The 22,834-nt window shown below is 37.6% G+C and overlaps 1 protein-coding gene across 1 annotated transcript in view; it reads right to left on the minus strand.

Annotated features, from left to right (window-relative positions):
- Window positions 1-3,959: 3,959 nt before the first annotated feature.
- The window catches only part of LOC134530202 (uncharacterized), a 29,513-nt gene continuing 10,638 nt past the window's right edge, over window positions 3,960-22,834 (minus strand). Inside the window, exons 2-3 of the mRNA XM_063364901.1 lie at window positions 19,776-19,981; window positions 3,960-4,112 (exon numbers count right to left, since the gene is read on the minus strand). Of these exons, the coding sequence (XP_063220971.1) occupies window positions 3,960-4,112; window positions 19,776-19,981 (359 nt within the window). The remainder of the gene's footprint in view (window positions 4,113-19,775; window positions 19,982-22,834) is intronic.

Here is a 22,834-nt window from a genome sequence, read left to right on the forward strand (position 1 = left end):
TATATAATGTATACATAAAATTTCCAAAGATAATTTAAAATTATAACAATTGAAAAAAAAACGTGTCGAAATGCCTCATTTCCGGCACAGTATGTATATGTATACACACGTAAATGTGTACATGTATTACATGTATATAAGGTACATATACAAGCACACACACGATCTCGACGGGAACATGTGTGGGCCGGGACCAAGCTGGAGGGTGTCTGGTCCGCCCCGCGCCTGGAGATTGCCGACGGCGCACAGCGGCAACTCGGCTCGACGGGAGATGAAGTGACGGGATAAGGCGTTCCGTGGAGGGACGGGACTGTCCGCTCGCATCGACGCTGGTAAGCGAATTTCCAACGGCGCGACGAAATTGCCAAGGAAATTGATTTTCGTACCTTCTCCGAAAAAAAAAAAGTCTAGTTTGAACTGAGGGGCCTTAGAGGTCATGGCAGATCAGGACCTCCCCCCCCCCCCCCCCACCTTTTGGCGTGTACATAATAACACATACTACGAAAGCTATTCGTAAAGTAATTTCCGTTTGGTGATTTAAAAAAAAGACAAACTCGTAAAAAATGTTTTTATTTACAGTTTTAGTTAGTTACATATCTGCTCCACATCTTAACCTAATCTCTGTTCAGTTCCAATACATTTTCGTAACGCTTTACCAGTTATTTAACCCCTGTGCATAGAAGATCGCCATCTGGAAATAGAACGGACGGCCATAAGCATCATGGACTTCGAATACAAAATACGTGTAGCCTAAAGTACAGGCGCTTAGTACAATTCTCCGAAAAACGTTTAAGCAATCTCCGTACTCGAGAATAAAAATGAAGAAAACCTGTTTTCAGGCCGAAACGGGTGTCATTTTAATTGGTTTGATGAAACGTGGGTCAACAATTACAGCAAAAATTACAAAATTACGATTGTCAACTGGTTCCATTCCCAGGCGGTGAACTTCTATGCAGAGGGGTTAAAGTAACTGGTGCAGTGTTGCAAAAATTATTTGGAACGGAAAAGAAATTATGTTAAAATGTGAAGTAGATATGAATTAAACTAAAAGTGTCCAGAAATACTTTTTCTCACGATTTTTTTAATGACCAAATGGAGCTTACGTTATCAAGACCCACTGTAAATAAAATAACTTACGGCAGAGAATTTATTTTTCTGAACGTGGTCACGACAAATAAATATCTTACGAAGAGTGAATCATTGACCTCCTGACACAATGGTACAGATTTTGAAGTGGGATGCGAAGGTGAGCAATATCATCGAACATGACATGTAATAATGTTATGGGACGGAGCAGTGATGGAATGCGGTGGATGAAGTTGAAGTACCCGGAGAAAACTCGCTGGACAACGGCGAACTTCCAAAAGCCATCTCCCGCTTGTAAGAAATCGGCGTGCGCACACATTCGGGGAGAGAACTCAGATCCCTTTGTTGGAAATATTGTGGGTGGACCACTTTTCTCTTTAAACATATGATTAGCTGTTAATTGTTTGACTCCAACGAGCATACATTTGCTTAATTGACAATTAGTAATTGTCTGTATGTTAGAAGGCCAGATGACAAGTCTATAAATGTAAAACATCACGGAACAATAATTTAATTATGTAAACGAGTAATAATTTAAGTTAAATTTATAGATTATTTGAAAGTTAAAAAATACACAAAAACCATAATAACATAGATTTTACTTTCAGAACTATGGCATAGTATTTAATTCCGAAATTAAACTAAAATTAAAAATTTGCAGAGCTAAAATAAGTTTCCGTATTATAACGTGTTTAAAAACAACATATCTGAGTTTTTCCTGCAAATCGAGAAAATTAGAAACTATATTTTTCCAACTTTACTTCTCTAACTCTATTATCATTTAAGTTGGAGACAACAATTTGACAGTTTGACAGGGCTATGATCATTGTCCAGACAATGCAAATGTAAGTCCATGCGTTATTCGGTACTCGAACTCAGAGTCCCTCAGCAGTGTGATTCCATAGCCCGTGTCATCCTTAGTTACCATCCTGCGTTTACCAACCTCCATTTGCTCTCTCTTTCTACTCCACAATTTCTGCCATTAGCGCTGTCCTTGTTTTGATGTTCTTTGTTGCCAGATACACGCCATAGAGAACAAACGTTTTAGACACAATTTTATAATATTCTAGCAGAACCTGGCAGACGTTGTCCTGCCAGTGTTTATTTGTTTATTTACCTCTATATAGTTTAAACGGATGGTTTGTTTGTAATATAGTATCAATGAAGCGCTTTAAATGGAATTATATTTCAAATTCACTCACCAAATACTAATCACAGTCACAATCACTATTTGTTGTTATTGAGGATTAAGGACAGTAAAATTCACGATATACCAATTTTCATGGCAATCGGTCAAACGGTATCGGAGTTTATCCACGTCATACATACATACATACAGACACAGTATTTCAGAAACATTGTATCTAGTAAAGGAAAATTTGGAAAAATTAATTTTGGAAATATATTTTCTTATTGTATTAGATCAAGAGCATCAAAAGATCATATTTAATTTTTACCTCTAAGGAGACGTAACTGAAAGACGTCATATTAGTGTCACACGTTTTTGTCAACAAACGTTTTGTGTCATTTAGTGTTATACATTTTGACTTTGTTTGAGAATAGCCCACCATTTAATGGAATTCTTTGTTATTAATAGTAAACGACTGCTACAAAAAATTCATTTTGTGAAATAGTAATTAGAGTTTATCACTGAATGTTTTTGTCAGAATAACTAAAACTTTTTTATACACTTATTTTTATAGTTTTAGCAAAACCCGATTGTAAAATAAAAAATATATATAACTTTTAATAGATAACGATGCTTTAGAAAATAAAATTTCTAATTTTAACAACATTCTGGCCTCAGTGGGCAACATTTAGGCCGGATTTATAAACTACGCAAGACGCAATAACGCAACGCAAGTATTGTTCAAATTCCAGCTTTCTTGCCTTGTGGCTGGCGTTTTAGACGTCCATACATGAAGGGAAGTGTTCCGAAAGGTTTTTAAAGACGCATACATTATGTACATAGAAAAGCACGATGTTATTTTTGTTATATTCATCATGTTTACACATACTTAACTTTCAAACTGTAAAGAAAATAACTTTTTGGAATACAATTATTGATATTGTCTTTTGTTTTCGTGATAAATATGAATTATTATAAGATGCCCGGGGTAGAAACACAGTATGTCCAGAAAAGAATGTACCAGTTTTACATTTTAATAGTATTAACTGTAAGATATGGAGAGTTTTTTTAATGGTCACAATTAAAGAGTAACTCAAACAGTTTTAGACAAGCGCATGCACGTGTACTGCTTTGTTGTTTTCTCGCTTACAGCGCCATCTACGTAAAATGGTGACTCCTGAGCGTAAAGGGTTTATTTAGTGTTCTGCAATTCGCCAAGAGTGAACCTGTAATTTCAGTTCAACGTACGTTTCGTTTAAAGTTTGATTTTGATCCTCCATTCGGCAAAAAAACATCCGTCGATGGTCGCTTCGTCAGAGCTTTTATTCGCTGGCCTCCACGTTCACCTGACATAACACCATGCCATTATTATTTTTCTTTGGGGCTTTATAAAAGATCGTGTCTACGTTCCGCCACTACCTAATGATTTTTCCAGAGTTGACACACAGATTTGAAGAGGCTATTGCTTCCAGACTTGTTAACCAAATAGTGGGGAAATTCAGACTTTAAGTTGGATGTGTGCCATACAACTGAAGGTGTACTTACTGAACATTTAAAAGAAAAACAACTAGGTTATATTAGCATCAATCTGATGCATGATTTGTTGCGAATAGTCTAAACTAAGCTGTTACAATATACCATATAATCTGGGTCATTCTTTTATGGACAACACTGGTGTCTCATGGACAGGGTGGTTGGCGTGCGTGGTTGCGCTTGTTGCGTGGCCTGCAAGCCCGGCCCCGCTCTAAGCTGGCGACTCACCCCTGACGCTCAAGTCGCCGCTGCCCACCACAGTCTTGAAGTCGGGCGCCTCCGTGGACACCTCGCAGCGGTACGTGCCGGAGCTGTTGAAGCCCAGCCGGATCAGCGTGATGGTCGTCATGTTGGACGAGCTCAGCTGTCGAACAAGCAGAGCCCAGCGGTCAGTCCTCCGCGTGTCGTTGGCAGAGACCGGGGAAAATTCGCGGCTTCACTTCGCCATGGACCAGAATCCAAATACGTTAATTTTTTTATTTTTTTGCTGCTTCAGTGATTGGACCACAGGTTTTTTGAAAGACACAGTGAATGAATCATAGAATCATAAGCATCCCAGTTAAAAGTTGTCGAGAGTCGTTAGCCAAAGAGCAGGTGTAAATGTACCCGAGTACACAGATGATCATGGAGTCTATCCTTGAGGTCATTGAAACTGCGAATATTTCCAGTCTCCAGTCATCCGGCACGACCACACGCGACACGGTTCATGGCTACAGACAGAATGAAATTGACACTATTATACAAACACATTTCCATTGTATCATGAGTAAGGACAAGCATTTTTCGCGAAGGAATCTGAACACCCGTTAGACTGCAATAGGCTATGGGAAGCCTGCACAAGTGTTTCGTCCTTGCAAATTGCGGCCGTCTGCAAGGGAAGCCATTACCTTATTTGACCGGGCCAATCATGACGCTTTTGAGTCTGCACTGGATTACTGTGATTGGTGTGCTCAATCACAGTAGACATGCATCCAAAAACTCACCCAAACACTGAACGCTGATGATACTGCAGTGTTTTAACCCTCAGCTAGTTTCGAAATATTTTCGCGAAAAATACATAATCCTTAACATGGGTCTTTGACGCGCCTTGAAACACAGGGAGACAATAAGTAAATAACGAAAATCCACCATGACCCAACCATGTGCAATTCGTACAGAAAGTATAATGTGGCAGCAGCCAGTGAACTGAAGAAACTGGTTTTTTTATTTACAAGTGTGTGGAAAATAGACTAGTAACACAAGATAACGAGAATTTTGCGGGTCCCTACCAATGATGAAGTAAGTTTTTCTATATGGAAAACAGAATCTAACATAACCAAACTTATACTGAAAGATGGTGACACAACAGAACAAATGTTTTGAATATTTGCTAAACTTCAACACACCTTTTTCATCACTCGTCATTCCTTTCTCCATTACCTCTGATTTATGAATGACGCTAGTTTTTAACTTTACTGAGTGAACAAATATTGAGCTTGTATTGTGACCATTTGCAATGCGAAAAGAGGCAGAGAGTAGCAGCAGCCAACGAACGAAAGGATTTGGTTTGTTTTTGTCTCTAGCCGTTGCCTGTGGTAACGAACCATTCCATAATCCACCTAGAGTCATTTCGAATGAGACTGCAAAACAGAAATCAAAATGGTTGGATCTGGAATTGCAAGTGAGAGTCCTCTGTAATGCGAGTACCACTGCATCGCACCTATCCATATCAAACATAGTCTAGTTTTCCGGCCAGGAAATCTACACACGTGACCACGAAAGAGAAGTCGGTAAGGTGGAAAAATTGTAGACATAATCCATACAATATAATATGTTCGTTGAAGAGTAACCGACACTAAAACGAAAAAAAATGAAGCCATGGCAACCTACTGCCAAAAATGATTAATTTAACACATATGGAATTACTAAGAAGTAATCAAGTTAGTGAAACTATACAATACAAATGAACACAATAAATCAACGAAACAACGCGGAAATAATAACTGCTATTGGACAACATGTATGGTTTTATCATTTTAAAACCCCATTCCTTCTTCAGATTTTTAACGTGTTAACATATTGATTAAAAAAGTTGACTTTGGATTGTTAAATATGGCTTTTACATATTTTTTTGATTTCTCTGCTACGGGAAAATGCTATGCAATGTCGTAATACCACAATTCCTTACAGGCTTATGAATACCAATTGACAGCAATTTTTATATATGAAAAAAAGCAGTCAAATACACTAGCCTTTATTCAGAGATTAAATCACTCGTAGGTATTTGCAGTGTAAATAAATTTTGTTCATATATTATCAAGCGAAATTTCACTGGAATATATGTTTTACTACAAAGGTAGGGTCTGGAAAACATGCTCAGTTTCGCATTGAGATAGATAACATACAATTTTACGATACTTCCATTGGGTCCAAGTAAACCTGATAGACTCTGAGCTAATGAGAAAATATCAACTAAAGGAGCAGCAAGAAGTCACAGCAGCCCAGACCAACCAATAATATGTTATCAATGTGCAGATTGGCCACGGAGGTGGTCGGGTTACAGAGCTCATTGAGTCCGCGACCTCTATGCCCTCGAAGCATATTTATTAGTTATACGAGCTCTAACACTAGAACATGCCTTACAACTTGTAAAAAGGTTAGGCCATACCTATGTTTTAAGTTATTTCATAGTTTGCTGCCAACAATGGAGGGGATATGGTGATATATTATGAACACAATCCATTTCTAGAGACCCAAAAAACTCGCATTTATTTTTAGGCAAAAGGCAAGGCTTCAAACTGTTATACGTTTTATTACCCTTTCATTTTATCAGGGTTACTTGACTCTCCTTGGAGAACAAGAGCCCAATAACGTACTAGCACGAGGAAGCAGTGAAGACGGTGCACGTAGCAGCACCCAACGGTAAACGACACTATCCTCATTATGTATAGTAATGTGGAGTCTACCCTGGCGCCAGGAAATAACACGAAATCTGCGCAAGTCTGTATCTATTGCAGAGTTTTTATTATGGCGCTAGTACAGAATTTATTATTAGTAGAGACCTGCAAAATTCGCGGATTCAATGACCTCCAGGATATACTCTACTACACTCTACACACTCGGGCAAATTGCTACCTGTTCATTGGCTGCTGACTTGTGAGTCGTCTCGACCGAGTGTCTTTGATTCGACACTTCTTTGAGCGAGGGTCTCTAATTGACCCTCATTAATCCAGATTAACAGTGAACCAATTGCAGAAGCAGCGCTAAGGTATAATTATTTGAATTGTAGCATATCACGAAATGAATCCGCGAATTTTGCAGGTCTCTGATTATTAGGTGATTTCAGGCTTTACTTGATTGTCATCCTGAAGATGCTGACTGCAAGGTGTATCGAAACGTTGGGTAACTTTAACACCGCATGCCAAGACTGCCGAGACAAGCAGTTGTTACAAAAACTAATTCCGTACAGATTCGTTAGAGGGAAACTGTTTCCCGCAAGCTTTATTTAAAAAAAAAATAAGTCAAAGAAAACCGTATACAAATTGTTTTAAATTCTATAGCTTGGCAGACCTAAAACCTAGTTTTAGACACTTGTAGAAGTAAATATTTTGGATGTAGTGTAACTGTTATGAAATTAATTGGCTGTTATGTTGTCTCGGAGTGTTGTTACTATCAGAGAGAAACATCATAATAAAGTTTAGGATGATGATATTTATGTCATGTAGTTCCCAAAAGTCATTTACGTAATTAATAACATAAAAAATTCTACTTTCTTTAAATTATTCATGCACTAGGGAATTTTGATTTAATGCAGTTTTTTGAAATACGTCATTGTAGTTTTGCAATGTTTGTCATGGAAAAATTCCGAAAAAAAATATGAAGTAAAAAATTCACAGGAAACAAGACTGAATCAGCTAATGTCAAACAAACGGAATCAACGATGAAACTAAACAAGAATTATGGACAACACAACGACGACAGTACGGACAAAAAATAATGTTCAACATATAAATAGCATACAGCACAAGAATACCACTGAAGGAACTTGGTCATGGAAAAAAATTATATAACAACACAGACGAACACATTGGGCTAACAGCGATGAGACAGATTAAATGCAGGCAGACAACAAACCTGGAAAACGCAACAAACACATAAACTCAGCAATGAAGATAAACAAGTACTATGGACAACACGATGACGATAGCACTGACGAACACAGAAGAATTCCAATGAGAAGAGTTGCGATGTTTCGGGAACTGACATCTGTTCCCGTCATTCAGGCACAAACATATATTTTAGATTTTGGAATTTTTCCATGAAAAACAGTGCATAACTGCAATGGCGTGTGTCCAAAAAAAACTGCATTAAATAAAAATCTAACATTTTTAGCAGTTTAACACTCTCGACTCTATTTTAAGTGAACCACAGATAAATTTGTGTCAGTGAATGTTTTGTGTGCAGTGCATAGCTCGCGTTGCCAGGGGAACAGGAGACAGAAAAAGTGTTTCGGGTGAGTGAAGTATGCAACCGGATTGTCAAAGCTGGGACGCGGATTGCGTTAAAAAGAAAATAAAAAAAAGGCTACTGTAAAGCTCCCGGCGTCACTTTTTCATTTTTTGGTGTTTTTGGTGTTTCATGACCGCACAGAGCACCTGCTAGCAACGACCGCTCGTTCATGGCACAGCACTTTTCCGCTTTACGAACTCGCGTCTGTTTTGATAGCACCCACGGACTCTACGCGGAATCGTAAAGCCAATGTTGGTTATGCTGTGAAGTCGTTCTAAACGGATTCTTTCGTATTTGTTTAAAACTATTTAAGGGGAAAAATGGTAAAAAAATAAACAGATAAAAGGTTTTACTTAGAACACATTCTCTTTGGTTATGAACTAACTACACATTACCACCAAGTTTTGTCAAACATTTTACATTGATTTTAAAATTTACAGTAAAATTTTGTCCAAGCCCGAAAACTTACTTAAGACATTAAAATGGTTTTGAGATTAGCAGATTTTTTATGAAGTTTAATACTCTCTGCAAGTAAGTGTGATCGAGAAGGTAAGTCAAATAAGCAATGAACATTAACTCAAATCTTATATCTAAAATGTGTAACGCTATATACCTACCGTGTTTTCCTCTGAAGGATATTTGTTATCTTTCTATTTACTAAACACATAGTATATTGAAACTGAGATTTATCAGGGTCTATAATTGCGAGTTCGTTATTTAAATACCAGCAGATCTGAAATGATTTTTTTTTCTCTTTGGCTAAAAATTTATCATCTAATAGATTACCTTAATTATCGTTTGTACTTTGGCTGCTACCAAAGTAAATTATTTTGAACTGTGTGTCATACGGTTCGATTACACCACGCTCCCTGGTTATTGCTGGCTCAGGGTCATTTAAGAAGTCGTTATTACGTAGTACAATATGTAAGTGACATATAATTCTGTAAGGTTTAAAAGGTAAAGATAGGAACGGAAATGAACCATGTTAGTTTCAACAGGTTTTAAGTCGTAGTAGATTTCTATCATTAAAATTGGAAGTTTAGCTTTAGTAGTATATAATAGCCGGTCCTGAAACTGGCTTCTGGTTGTGGTGCCTGTGGTGCCGACCGCCATCTTGGATTGTGACGTCACGGCGGCCATCTTGGATGACCTTGACCTTGACCTTTGACCTTGACCTTTAATTTGATCCTCAAAAATCGCCAAAAATGACCAAAATTGGGCAAAAATTGCCCAAAATTCCTCAAAATTCGCCAAAATTTCAATTTTTTTGAAAAAAAATTCTGCCAAAAAATCTCAAATAATTCCACAGTTCAAAAATTAGGATTTCGAAAATCCTCAAAAGTCGCTTTGCCCTAGAAAAAACGAAAACTCCTAAAAGCGGCTTAAAACTCCTAAGAGCTAGCCGCTTATAAGCCGCCGACCTTGAAAATAAGGATGTCATGGCAGCCATATTGGATTATGATGTCACCGTTGCAAATTTTGTTACGCCCGCCATCTTTAACTTTTTTATTTATTATCCGATTTTAATGAAATTTTTTTTAAAATTTATAAAAAAATTTAAATAATATAAATTTAATAAAATATTTATAAAAAACATACTTTTTAGACACGGAGTTCGGAGTCCTCGGTTCGAACCCGACGAGTGCAAAAAAAAATTAAAAATGGCTACCGATCCTTCCCTCTCAGTGGACGCAGGCAGACTGACCCCCACCACTTATGTCAAAGTATACATATCTTCACCTAGTATGACGTCATGTCCGCCATCTTGAAATTTGGACGCCATCTTGAAAATCTTTATTTATTATCCGATTTTAATGAAAAAAAAACTCCAAAATTCATCAAAAAATTAACGTATTTGAATTCTGTTTGATTATATAGATGTACGTCCTTGGTTCGATTCCCGGCGAGAGTAAACGGTTGATCCTTCCTCCATGAAAGCTACCTAGACTGATCTACCACCTCCAGTACCAAGGTATATATCATCAACTGGTATGACATCATGTCCGCCATCTTGTATTCATCTGCTGGAGACCGTCATCTTGTTTTCATCTGCTAGAGTGTGCCGATACCATGTAGTATAATTTTATGTTCACCATACCTTTGTCCTCAACTGTTGACATTGAACTTTGACCTTGACCATGAACTTTGTCCTTGACCTTGAAATTTGACCTTGAACTTTGACCTTGACCTTGAACTTTGACCTTGACCTTGAAATTTGACCTTGACCTTAAAATTTGACCTTGACCTTGAAATTTGACCGTGACATTGAAATTTGACTTTGTCCTTGAAATTTGACTTTGTCCTTGTCGACCATCGTGGATCCGACATTTTATGTTCAGTACATGCTACCAGGAGCTACCACCTGTCAGAGTACTCCATCTTGTGTGTGTACTTGTATTATGGAGTACATTTCCATCTGGTTAATTTTATTCTAACCCGCTACAGTGCAGTAATCATTTATTACCAAGGTGCCCCCGCCATCTTGAAATTCGACCGCCATCTTGAAATCATGTAATAATGTAGCTAGAAAAGCGGGAAAAAAATCCAAAATTCATTAAATAAATCACTCATTAACTTACATATTGATTCGATCCGCTCCCGTCCTCGGTTCGATACCCGATCGATGCAATAATGTTTAATTTTATGAAAAAATAATAATTTCAATATACCATGTTCATCATTCTTAAAGAGACTTTAAAACCTCTACTAACATCATCCTATCAGACATCAAGACCACCATATTGGAAATTCATAATTGTAATGTTAGAGATTCGTGAAAAAGTTCAAAATTCATTAAATAAATTTGTAATTTATATACTGATTGATTAAATCGACTAAGGTCCTTGGTTCGATCCCTGGCCGATACAAATCAACTTTAATTTTAAAAAAGTACCAGAAAAGTGTAAGGTTCGAGAAATAAAACACCTCAAAGTCTTTTACAAACATAATATTTATTACACAATTTCTATCCTACTACAGAATCACTTGCGAAAGCCAGCAATCTTATAAACATTTAGCCCTGCATAGACGTGCATCGACTACTTCTTAGCTCCAAATGGCTCCAAATGCTTCAAAAGGCTCCAAATGCTCCAAAAGCTCCAAAAAAAGGCTCCAAATGCTCCAATAACCACCAAATGCTTAACACAGCTCCAAATGGCTCCAAATGCTCCAAACGGCCTCCAAATGCTTGACAGCCTCCAAATGCTTGACAGCTCCAAATGGCTCCAAATGCTCCAAACGTCTCCAAATTGCTCCAAATGCTCCAAACGGCTCCAAATGCTCCAAATTGCTCCAAATGTTCCAAACGGCTCCAAATGCTCCAAATGATCCAAATGCTCCAAACAGCTCCAAATGCTCCAAACGGCTCCAAATGCTCCAAATGTCTCCAAATGCTCCAAACGGCTCCAAATGCTCCAAATGTCTCCAAAAGGCTCCAAATGCTCCAAACGGCTCCAAATTTCTCCAAATGCTCCAAACGGCTCCAAATGCTCCAAACGGCTCCAAATGCTCCAAATGTCTCCAAATGCTCCAAACAGCTCCAAATGCTCCAAACGGCTCCAAATGCTCCAAATGCTCCAAATGTCTCCAAAAGGCTTCAAATGCTTCAAAAGGCTCCAATTGCTCCAAACGGCCTCCAAATGCTCCAAATGGCTCCAAATGCTCCAAATGGCTCCAAATGCTCCAAATGGCTCCAACAGCTCCAAAAGGCTCCAAATGCTTCAAAAGGCTCCAATTGTTCCAAGAGCTCCATCTTCAATTGATTCCAACTGATTCCAATTACTTTTCTTATCGAACTTGGCATGGTTACTAACATGTCTTTATTAGTATACATTTTGACTGGCAGTGGTAACGTATTTTGCACCTTTAAGTTATAAGTTTTATTTAGAAATCAGATTTCGATAAATGGTAGATACCATTTGGAAAGAAAACATATTAATTTATCTTCAAGTTTATACACATTTAATTTAAGCCATTATTGTATGTAGCCAGCTTCCCTCAGTTCTTTGAGTATGAAGGATATTTCTTTAATGTTCGAATAGTTTCCTGCACATAGAGATCCATGTAGTAGTCGTAGCCTGTCAACCAATATGTTAGAATCTTCCCATGAGGTATAATCAAACTCTTCTGCTGCGTTCATCATCCTTGCATGTTTATAATAAATATTATTATCTCTGGTGTCTATCGTTTTAACACCAACCTCAAGGTCACTTTCGTCATCGTGACAGTGATTATCACAAGCTTGATCAGGATAATTTATTTTATTACGACGTTTCCATCGTTTTGGTCTCAAACCTCCATCACAGTCTTCGCTCTTGCATGCTTTTGGTGCTTCAGCACAGTACTCAATCATGTCAGCCTTAGATGTGTCAGCACAGTCTTCGTTCACGCCAGCTTCTGATGTGTCACCACAGTCTTCAATCATGTCAGCACTACAAACTTGATCAGGATAATTTATTTTATTACGTCGTTTCCATCGTTTTGGTCTCAGACCGCCATCACAGTCTTCGATCTTGCCTGCTTTAGGTGATTCAGTACAGTACTCAATCATGTCAGCCTTAGATGTGTCAGCACAGTCTTCGTTCACGCCAGCTTCTGATGTGTCACCACAGTCTTCAATCATGTCAGCACCACAAACTTGATCAGGATAATTTATTTTATTACGTCGTTTCCATCGTTTTGGTCTCAGACCGCCATCACAGTCTTCGATCTTGCCTGCTTTAGGTGCTTCAGTACAGTACTCAATCATGTCAGCCTCAGATGTGTCACCACAATCTTCAATCATGCACGCTTCAGATGATTCATCATAGTCTTCGACCTTGTAAGCTTCAGATGGTTCTCCATCTTTCTCATTTTCATGGAGACGACTAGATATTGGAGTAAATATATTTTCATTTCTAATGTGGTTACAACTTTCTTCGTTTGTTTTAGATTTTAAATTATTATCTTGATCTAGATCAGTAATTTTAGCATTAGCTTTTTCGCCTTCGTTCCTCTTCCGCGATGTTGTAGCCCAGTCTTCGTTATCTTTATTCATCTTAATTGTACAGGTCTTGTAATGTCTATCCAAGTAATATCTTCTACCAAAGGATTTCTGACACTGACTGCAATGAAATGGTTTTTGACAAGGACCCAAATTACACTCGCTTCTCTCATGTCGTTTAGCATTCTTTCTCAAGGTAAACACCTTTCTACAGTATCTACAGTGATGACGTTTCGATACAGCGTCAGATCCTAAATCGGAATTCATATTAGTTACCGAGACTAATGCCAGATGCAAACTAAGAGTTTTAAATTAGATATATTACTTAAATAGAATTTTTTAATTATTTCATCAGCGAGAATTAATTTATCTCATTCAAAGGTACTTTTTGCAAGTAGTTCTGCTTTTCAACAACAGATGTCGCCACATGTTACTTGCAGGTAAATAATATTTAGTTCTTTTATGCGGGATGCGGGATGCTCACTAACGATCGAAATAGAACGATGGCTTCGCTAGACTCCAAGGAGAAGGAAGTTCGTCCATCCTGTTAGTGCTTCTTAGATTTCTCAGAAATTATTTGACTGAGTAATGATAATTTTTTTTTTAATTTCCGCCTGATAAAAATATTACAAGTAATGATTGAGTAGCAGAAGTTCACTAATTATATGCAACCTTGAATAAAAAATGACATGCTTCATTAAGTAAAAAAATCCTTCATGGAGAGATAAATTCCTCATCAGTAACCAGAAGCACTCGGAGAAAACCATCAGATGTATAGTCAGGAATAATCAGAAGCACCCAGTGAAAACCATCAAAATATTGTCAAGAATAATCAGGAGCACACGGAGAAATCCATCAAAATATTGTCAAGAATAATCAGGAGCACACGGATAAATCCACCATAATACTGTCAAGAATAAACGGGAGCACACGGAGAAAACCGCCATAATATTGACAAGAATAATCGGAAGCACACGGAGAAAACCGCCACAAGTTTTCTTTGATATCATAAAATTTCAGGAAAAAATAATAAAAAATAAAAATAAATTAATAAAAAATTTAAAAAAATAAAATAAAAAATACATAAACAGATTCTGCTAGCTTGTGAACTTCTCATTGTTGAGCAAAGATATAGTTCTAGTACAAGACAGAATTTTATGTATTTTTTATTTTATTTTTTTAAATTTTTTATTAATTTATTTTTATTTTTTATTATTTTTTCCTGAAATTTTATGATATCAAAGAAAACTTGTGGCGGTTTTCTCCGTGTGCTTCCGATTATTCTTGTCAATATTATGGCGGTTTTCTCCGTGTGCTCCCGTTTATTCTTGACAGTATTATGGTGGATTTCTCCGTGTGCTCCTGATTATTCTTGACAATATTTTGATGGATTTCTCCGTGTGCTCCTGATTATTCTTGACAATATTTTGATGGTTTTCACTGGGTGCTTCTGATTATTCCTGACTATACATCTGATGGTTTTCTCCGAGTGCTTCTGGTTACTGATGAGGAATTTATCTCTGCATGAAGGATTTTTTTACTTAATGAAGCATGTCATTTTTTATTCAAGGTTGCATATAATTAGTGAACTTCTGCTACTCAATCATTACTTGTAATATTTTTATCAGGCGGAAATTAAAAAAAAAATTATCATTACTCAGTCAAATAATTTCTGAGAAATCTAAGAAGCACTAACAGGATGGACGAACTTCCTTCTCCTTGGAGTCTAGCGAAGCCATCGTTCTATTTCGATCGTTAGTGAGCATCCCGCATCCCGCATAAAAGAACTAAATATTATTTACCTGCAAGTAACATGTGGCGACATCTGTTGTTGAAAAGCAGAACTACTTGCAAAAAGTACCTTTGAATGAGATAAATTAATTCTCGCTGATGAAATAATTAAAAAATTCTATTTAAGTAATATATCTAATTTAAAACTCTTAGTTTGCATCTGGCATTAGTCTCGGTAACTAATATGAATTCCGATTTAGGATCTGACGCTGTATCGAAACGTCATCACTGTATATACTGTAGAAAGGTGTTTACCTTGAGAAAGAATGCTAAACGACATGAGAGAAGCGAGTGTAATTTGGGTCCTTGTCAAAAACCATTTCATTGCAGTCAGTGTCAGAAATCCTTTGGTAGAAGATATTACTTGGATAGACATTACAAGACCTGTACAATTAAGATGAATAAAGATAACGAAGACTGGGCTACAACATCGCGGAAGAGGAACGAGGGAGAAAAAGCTAATGCTAAAATTACTGATCTAGATCAAGATAATAATTTAAAATCTAAAACAAACGAAGAAAGTTGTAACCACATTAGAAATGAAAATATATTTACTCCAATATCTAGTCGTCTCCATGAAAATGAGAAAGATGGAGAACCATCTGAAGCTTACAAGGTCGAAGACTATGATGAATCATCTGAAGCATGCATGATTGAAGATTGTGGTGACACATCTGAGGCTGACATGATTGAGTACTGTACTGAAGCACCTAAAGCAGGCAAGATCGAAGACTGTGATGGCGGTCTGAGACCAAAACGATGGAAACGACGTAATAAAATAAATTATCCTGATCAAGTTTGTGGTGCTGACATGATTGAAGACTGTGGTGACACATCAGAAGCTGGCGTGAACGAAGACTGTGCTGACACATCTAAGGCTGACATGATTGAGTACTGTACTGAATCACCTAAAGCAGGCAAGATCGAAGACTGTGATGGCGGTCTGAGACCAAAACGATGGAAACGACGTAATAAAATAAATTATCCTGATCAAGTTTGTAGTGCTGACATGATTGAAGACTGTGGTGACACATCAGAAGCTGGCGTGAACGAAGACTGTGCTGACACATCTAAGGCTGACATGATTGAGTACTGTGCTGAAGCACCAAAAGCATGCAAGAGCGAAGACTGTGATGGAGGTTTGAGACCAAAACGATGGAAACGTCGTAATAAAATAAATTATCCTGATCAAGCTTGTGATAATCACTGTCACGATGACGAAAGTGACCTTGAGGTTGGTGTTAAAACGATAGACACCAGAGATAATAATATTTATTATAAACATGCAAGGATGATGAACGCAGCAGAAGAGTTTGATTATACCTCATGGGAAGATTCTAACATATTGGTTGACAGGCTACGACTACTACATGGATCTCTATGTGCAGGAAACTATTCGAACATTAAAGAAATATCCTTCATACTCAAAGAACTGAGGGAAGCTGGCTACATACAATAATGGCTTAAATTAAATGTGTATAAACTTGAAGATAAATTAATATGTTTTCTTTCCAAATGGTATCTACCATTTATCGAAATCTGATTTCTAAATAAAACTTATAACTTAAAGGTGCAAAATACGTTACCACTGCCAGTCAAAATGTATACTAATAAAGACATGTTAGTAACCATGCCAAGTTCGATAAGAAAAGTAATTGGAATCAGTTGGAATCAATTGAAGATGGAGCTCTTGGAACAATTGGAGCCTTTTGAAGCATTTGGAGCCTTTTGGAGCTGTTGGAGCCATTTGGAGCATTTGGAGCCATTTGGAGCATTTGGAGCCATTTGGAGCATTTGGAGGCCGTTTGGAGCAATTGGAGCCTTTTGAAGCATTTGAAGCCTTTTGGAGACATTTGGAGCATTTGGAGCATTTGGAGCCGTTTGGAGCATTTGGAGCTGTTTGGAGCATTTGGAGACATTTGGAGCATTTGGAGCCGTTTGGAGCATTTGGAGCCGTTTGGAGCATTTGGAGAAATTTGGAGCCGTTTGGAGCATTTGGAGCCTTTTGGAGACATTTGGAGCATTTGGAGCCGTTTGGAGCATTTGGAGACATTTGGAGCATTTGGAGCCGTTTGGAGCATTTGGAGCTGTTTGGAGCATTTGGATCATTTGGAGCATTTGGAGCCGTTTGGAACATTTGGAGCAATTTGGAGCATTTGGAGCCGTTTGGAGCATTTGGAGCAATTTGGAGACGTTTGGAGCATTTGGAGCCATTTGGAGCTGTCAAGCATTTGGAGGCTGTCAAGCATTTGGAGGCCGTTTGGAGCATTTGGAGCCATTTGGAGCTGTGTTAAGCATTTGGTGGTTATTGGAGCATTTGGAGCCTTTTTTTTGGAGCTTTTGGAGCATTTGGAGCCTTTTGAAGCATTTGGAGCCATTTGGAGCTAAGAAGTAGTCGATGCACGTCTATGCAGGGCTAAATGTTTATAAGATTGCTGGCTTTCGCAAGTGATTCTGTAGTAGGATAGAAATTGTGTAATAAATATTATGTTTGTAAAAGACTTTGAGGTGTTTTATTTCTCGAACCTTACACTTTTCTGGTACTTTTTTAAAATTAAAGTTGATTTGTATCGGCCAGGGATCGAACCAAGGACCTTAGTCGATTTAATCAATCAGTATATAAATTACAAATTTATTTAATGAATTTTGAACTTTTTCACGAATCTCTAACATTACAATTATGAATTTCCAATATGGTGGTCTTGATGTCTGATAGGATGATGTTAGTAGAGGTTTTAAAGTCTCTTTAAGAATGATGAACATGGTATATTGAAATTATTATTTTTTCATAAAATTAAACATTATTGCATCGATCGGGTATCGAACCGAGGACGGGAGCGGATCGAATCAATATGTAAGTTAATGAGTGATTTATTTAATGAATTTTGGATTTTTTTCCCGCTTTTCTAGCTACATTATTACATGATTTCAAGATGGCGGTCGAATTTCAAGATGGCGGGGGCACCTTGGTAATAAATGATTACTGCACTGTAGCGGGTTAGAATAAAATTAACCAGATGGAAATGTACTCCATAATACAAGTACACACACAAGATGGAGTACTCTGACAGGTGGTAGCTCCTGGTAGCATGTACTGAACATAAAATGTCGGATCCACGATGGTCGACAAGGACAAAGTCAAATTTCAAGGACAAAGTCAAATTTCAATGTCACGGTCAAATTTCAAGGTCAAGGTCAAATTTTAAGGTCAAGGTCAAATTTCAAGGTCAAGGTCAAAGTTCAAGGTCAAGGTCAAAGTTCAAGGTCAAATTTCAAGGTCAAGGACAAAGTTCATGGTCAAGGTCAAAGTTCAATGTCAACAGTTGAGGACAAAGGTATGGTGAACATAAAATTATACTACATGGTATCGGCACACTCTAGCAGATGAAAACAAGATGACGGTCTCCAGCAGATGAATACAAGATGGCGGACATGATGTCATACCAGTTGATGATATATACCTTGGTACTGGAGGTGGTAGATCAGTCTAGGTAGCTTTCATGGAGGAAGGATCAACCGTTTACTCTCGCCGGGAATCGAACCAAGGACGTACATCTATATAATCAAACAGAATTCAAATACGTTAATTTTTTGATGAATTTTGGAGTTTTTTTTTCATTAAAATCGGATAATAAATAAAGATTTTCAAGATGGCGTCCAAATTTCAAGATGGCGGACATGACGTCATACTAGGTGAAGATATGTATACTTTGACATAAGTGGTGGGGGTCAGTCTGCCTGCGTCCACTGAGAGGGAAGGATCGGTAGCCATTTTTAATTTTTTTTTGCACTCGTCGGGTTCGAACCGAGGACTCCGAACTCCGTGTCTAAAAAGTATGTTTTTTATAAATATTTTATTAAATTTATATTATTTAAATTTTTTTATAAATTTTAAAAAAAATTTCATTAAAATCGGATAATAAATAAAAAAGTTAAAGATGGCGGGCGTAACAAAATTTGCAACGGTGACATCATAATCCAATATGGCTGCCATGACATCCTTATTTTCAAGGTCGGCGGCTTATAAGCGGCTAGCTCTTAGGAGTTTTAAGCCGCTTTTAGGAGTTTTCGTTTTTTCTAGGGCAAAGCGACTTTTGAGGATTTTCGAAATCCTAATTTTTGAACTGTGGAATTATTTGAGATTTTTTGGCAGAATTTTTTTTTCAAAAAAATTGAAATTTTGGCGATTTTTGAGGAATTTTGGGCAATTTTTGCCCAACTTTGGTCATTTTTGGCGATTTTTGAGGATCAAATTAAAGGTCAAGGTCAAAGGTCAAGGTCAAGGTCATCCAAGATGGCCGCCGTGACGTCACAATCCAAGATGGCGGTCGGCACCACAGGCACCACAACCAGAAGCCAGTTTCAGGACCGGCTATTATATACTACTAGCTTTCTTAAACAATAACAGCTGAAGTTAAAGGAGACTGGATGTCTATATCTCTCTACCTCTAGTCTATATACCTATATCCATATATATCTTTATGTGTCACTCAATAAAATTGAAAATATTAAAAAAATCATTGCTTTCAATTAGCAATATTTATCTATCGTTTTACCTGGCACAGGTGTGACATAGGTATATATAAAAAAATGCGCGTATTCGAATGCAAAGTTGTGTCAAAATTAAAAACAATCGGGGAAGAGCTTTTGGAGATTAAAGATTTTGAACGAACGAACATTTATATATTTATTCATATAGCAATCATGACGCGAAATAAGACCATGCAGGGAGAGCCGCGGACAAGTGCCTGGTCCGCGGACACTCACGTCCAGCAGGATGCCGGGCACGGGCAGCGACTGCGTCTGGGGCGAGTTGTCCGGGATGTAGCGGAAGAACTCGAAGTCGTTCTTGTACCACTTCACCGAGTACAGCTTCGTGTCCTCCAGCTTGAAGTCGCAGGTCATGGTGACGGAGCCGTGGAGCTCGCCGTACTGGGGCACCCGGATGTCCAGCAGCCGGAGACCTTGGCTCCCTGCAACACAGGCGATCTCTCGTCGTCCTCGGAGGTCACTCCTCCCCACCAGCCTTGAACTAGTGGCTTCCCCCGTCCACTTATTACATTCAAACCGCTGTGAACAGGACAAAACTATTCGCGGTAGCGAAAACACTATTTAACTATTTTTTTAAAAGCTCCAAAATAATTATTTTGATTTGCCCCTAAAATAAGGCAAGAAACCTCACAATTAAGCAAATGTATGAATTTCCCGGGATAAATTTATAACAGTTTAAGAAAGCAACCATAATTTTGCAGTTAGTGTATAAAAGATTGACAAGATGATTTCATTTTTGTTTTGTTTTGGACGTAAGAAGGCATCGCCCGGCGAAAAGGAGAAGCAGTCTGGCTGAAGCCTCCTCTTTAAAGACGCCCCTTAACCCGGCACAGAATGAAAGAGGCGTCCAGCGAACAATGGTGCTAGGGGTTGGGTGATGGCCTGAAAAGGAAGGGGGAGGAGGGAAAGACGGTCGTGAAGGAGGGGAAATTAGATTTCCGGGCCGCGCGATCGAGGCCATTTTCGCTCACCTGTCCTCTCGCGCGCGGGGACAGAAATAAAGTCCCAAGGTTGGCGGAGCGATTTTCTTTCGGCCAGAAAGTGAGGCAAACAAATTCGAGGTCCCGCATGCACGCCGACGAGAACTGGGGCAGCGCGGAGATAACACAGTCTGACAACTTCAGCCAAGTTCTTGGAAGAAAGCCGAGGGGAAGAGACGTGGATGGAAGGTAGGGAGAACTCGGGAACAGGTGGTCCAACCCGACGTTCTTGCTTTCCCTGCATTGCAAGGGGGACTCCCGCGTCCCGACAAGTCTAGCGGGTGGCGTCATTAGGGTTCAAGTTCCGCTGGGAAGTGAGGGAAAAGTTCTTCAAGTGGAGCCTTGTTCCGCTGGTAAGCGAATCATTGCCAGAAGGAGCCACGTCACGGCGGGGCTGAGATTGACGTGCTTGGAAAGAAAACTCGAATAATATTAACATAACGCAATTCCTGGGAGGCTCTTGTGATTGAAGTGAGCTGATTTCAATAAATATTTATTTTATTGATAGAACATAAAAAAACTAAAATATTTCTTATACATAACCAATATTATAAGTTTTTTAAAGGTTTTAAATTGTAGTTAGAAACTACTGATATTTCTTGTAAATGTTTGTTAACTTAAGCATTAAAACCTTTCCTGCTCCATCTTATGTCATTTTCTGAGGGAACGCTAACGCACGAGTTTTTGAAACACTGACCTACAGAGTTCAAATACAAAAGAAGTTCACATGAGTTTATAGTTCACGTAATTTTTTAATAATGAAGAAACAAATTACAACTTTAAAATACTTTAAGAACTTGAGAATACTCTCTTTTACAATTGTAGCATTTAAAAATGGAGATAGTCTTAGAGCTAAAAATCCAAAACCTTAAAATAAAAAATAAAATAAATTCCGAGAGTCGTCAAATTCTATCCGTAGATAATCTAAGGACAGATTTAATTTTATAAATTTTAATGTGTGATGATTAAATAATTATATAAATCAAAATTTTACAATCATTTTATTTTGCTTTAAATTTTACGTTACTAATTAAAATAAATATATTTAAGTGATTGAAGTGATGCATATTAATGCTAATTATGATACCAGATGTTTGGAATTATAATATATCTTGGATAGTTAATAATGCATATCATATAAATTATCCTTAATTTGTAAAGGAACGGAAAATATTCGTATCCAGACTGCTCTCGTAATTAGGTAAGTTATTATTATTTTTTCTCTGACTTATTGACATTACACACATATCTGAAATGAGCTTTATAGATTATTTATTTTTGTCCCTTTGTTGACTCCACTCCATCCGGGAGAGACTTCAGTTAATCTGCGAGATATGCTCAATATAAATTCAAAAATTGTCTAATTGATAGTCACTACCGAGGCCTGGAAAATATCGCAGATTTATTTGCAACCATACATATGTATCTTTCACAAGTCTGCTCGCTCGTTTTGTTTTAGCGATAGGAATGCAGTTTATTTGACACACCCCAGAGAACTGTAAACCAGTTATATCTTCGCAAAAATACAGAAAAACAATTAAAATATATCCAGCAACCTGTTAAAATATATTCATTGCTCGTATTGGGACCATACATGGAAGAAGGCTATTCTTTCATGTTCACCCATGAGGCGTGTTCATCCGCCTACATTTATTAACTTTTTTATACCTGTGCTTACTTATTTTGAATTCATTCGGTTGTCTATTCAGTATTTTTTTTTGCTAAATTACTTTTTACTCAATATTCTAGCTTAAATTTTTTAATTTGTTCAACAATTTTGTTTAACTATTATTATTTATTTTATTTGAAAAATTTAATGGTCCCGTAATTATTGTGTTGCGCCTAATAAGTGCGCTTTGGTTATGGCGGCGGTTTCTCGTGCGGACCGATAAGTTGGTTCGCCAAGTTGCAACTTACTCACGGCATTCTGTAACATCCGCGTCGCAGCGGATCTTCGTTACTAGAACTTTTGTTTAGGCCTCCAGTACTAACGATTGCTAACAGACTAGTGGAGACGCATTTTTGCTCAAAAACTTAGTCACTGGTTACACAATAATTTATGGTACATTATGCATTTGCCTAATTTTTTGAAACGATGCAACATTAAATGTATTTAATTGTAATTCAGATATTTTAGGCTTACTAACTTTATTAGTAATATATTTGATAGGTTTTCAAACAAATCCGAAGTTAACTTGGAAACATTTATTCAATAGAAAAAAAATTGGTTGTCTGTAAATTCGGTTTACGGACGATAGTTTAACGTGACAACGTCCTAACAAAACATTGATGAAA

The sequence above is a fragment of the Bacillus rossius genome, chromosome 1, assembly GCF_032445375.1.
Source record: "Bacillus rossius redtenbacheri isolate Brsri chromosome 1, Brsri_v3, whole genome shotgun sequence".
Taxonomy (NCBI): domain Eukaryota; kingdom Metazoa; phylum Arthropoda; class Insecta; order Phasmatodea; family Bacillidae; genus Bacillus; species Bacillus rossius.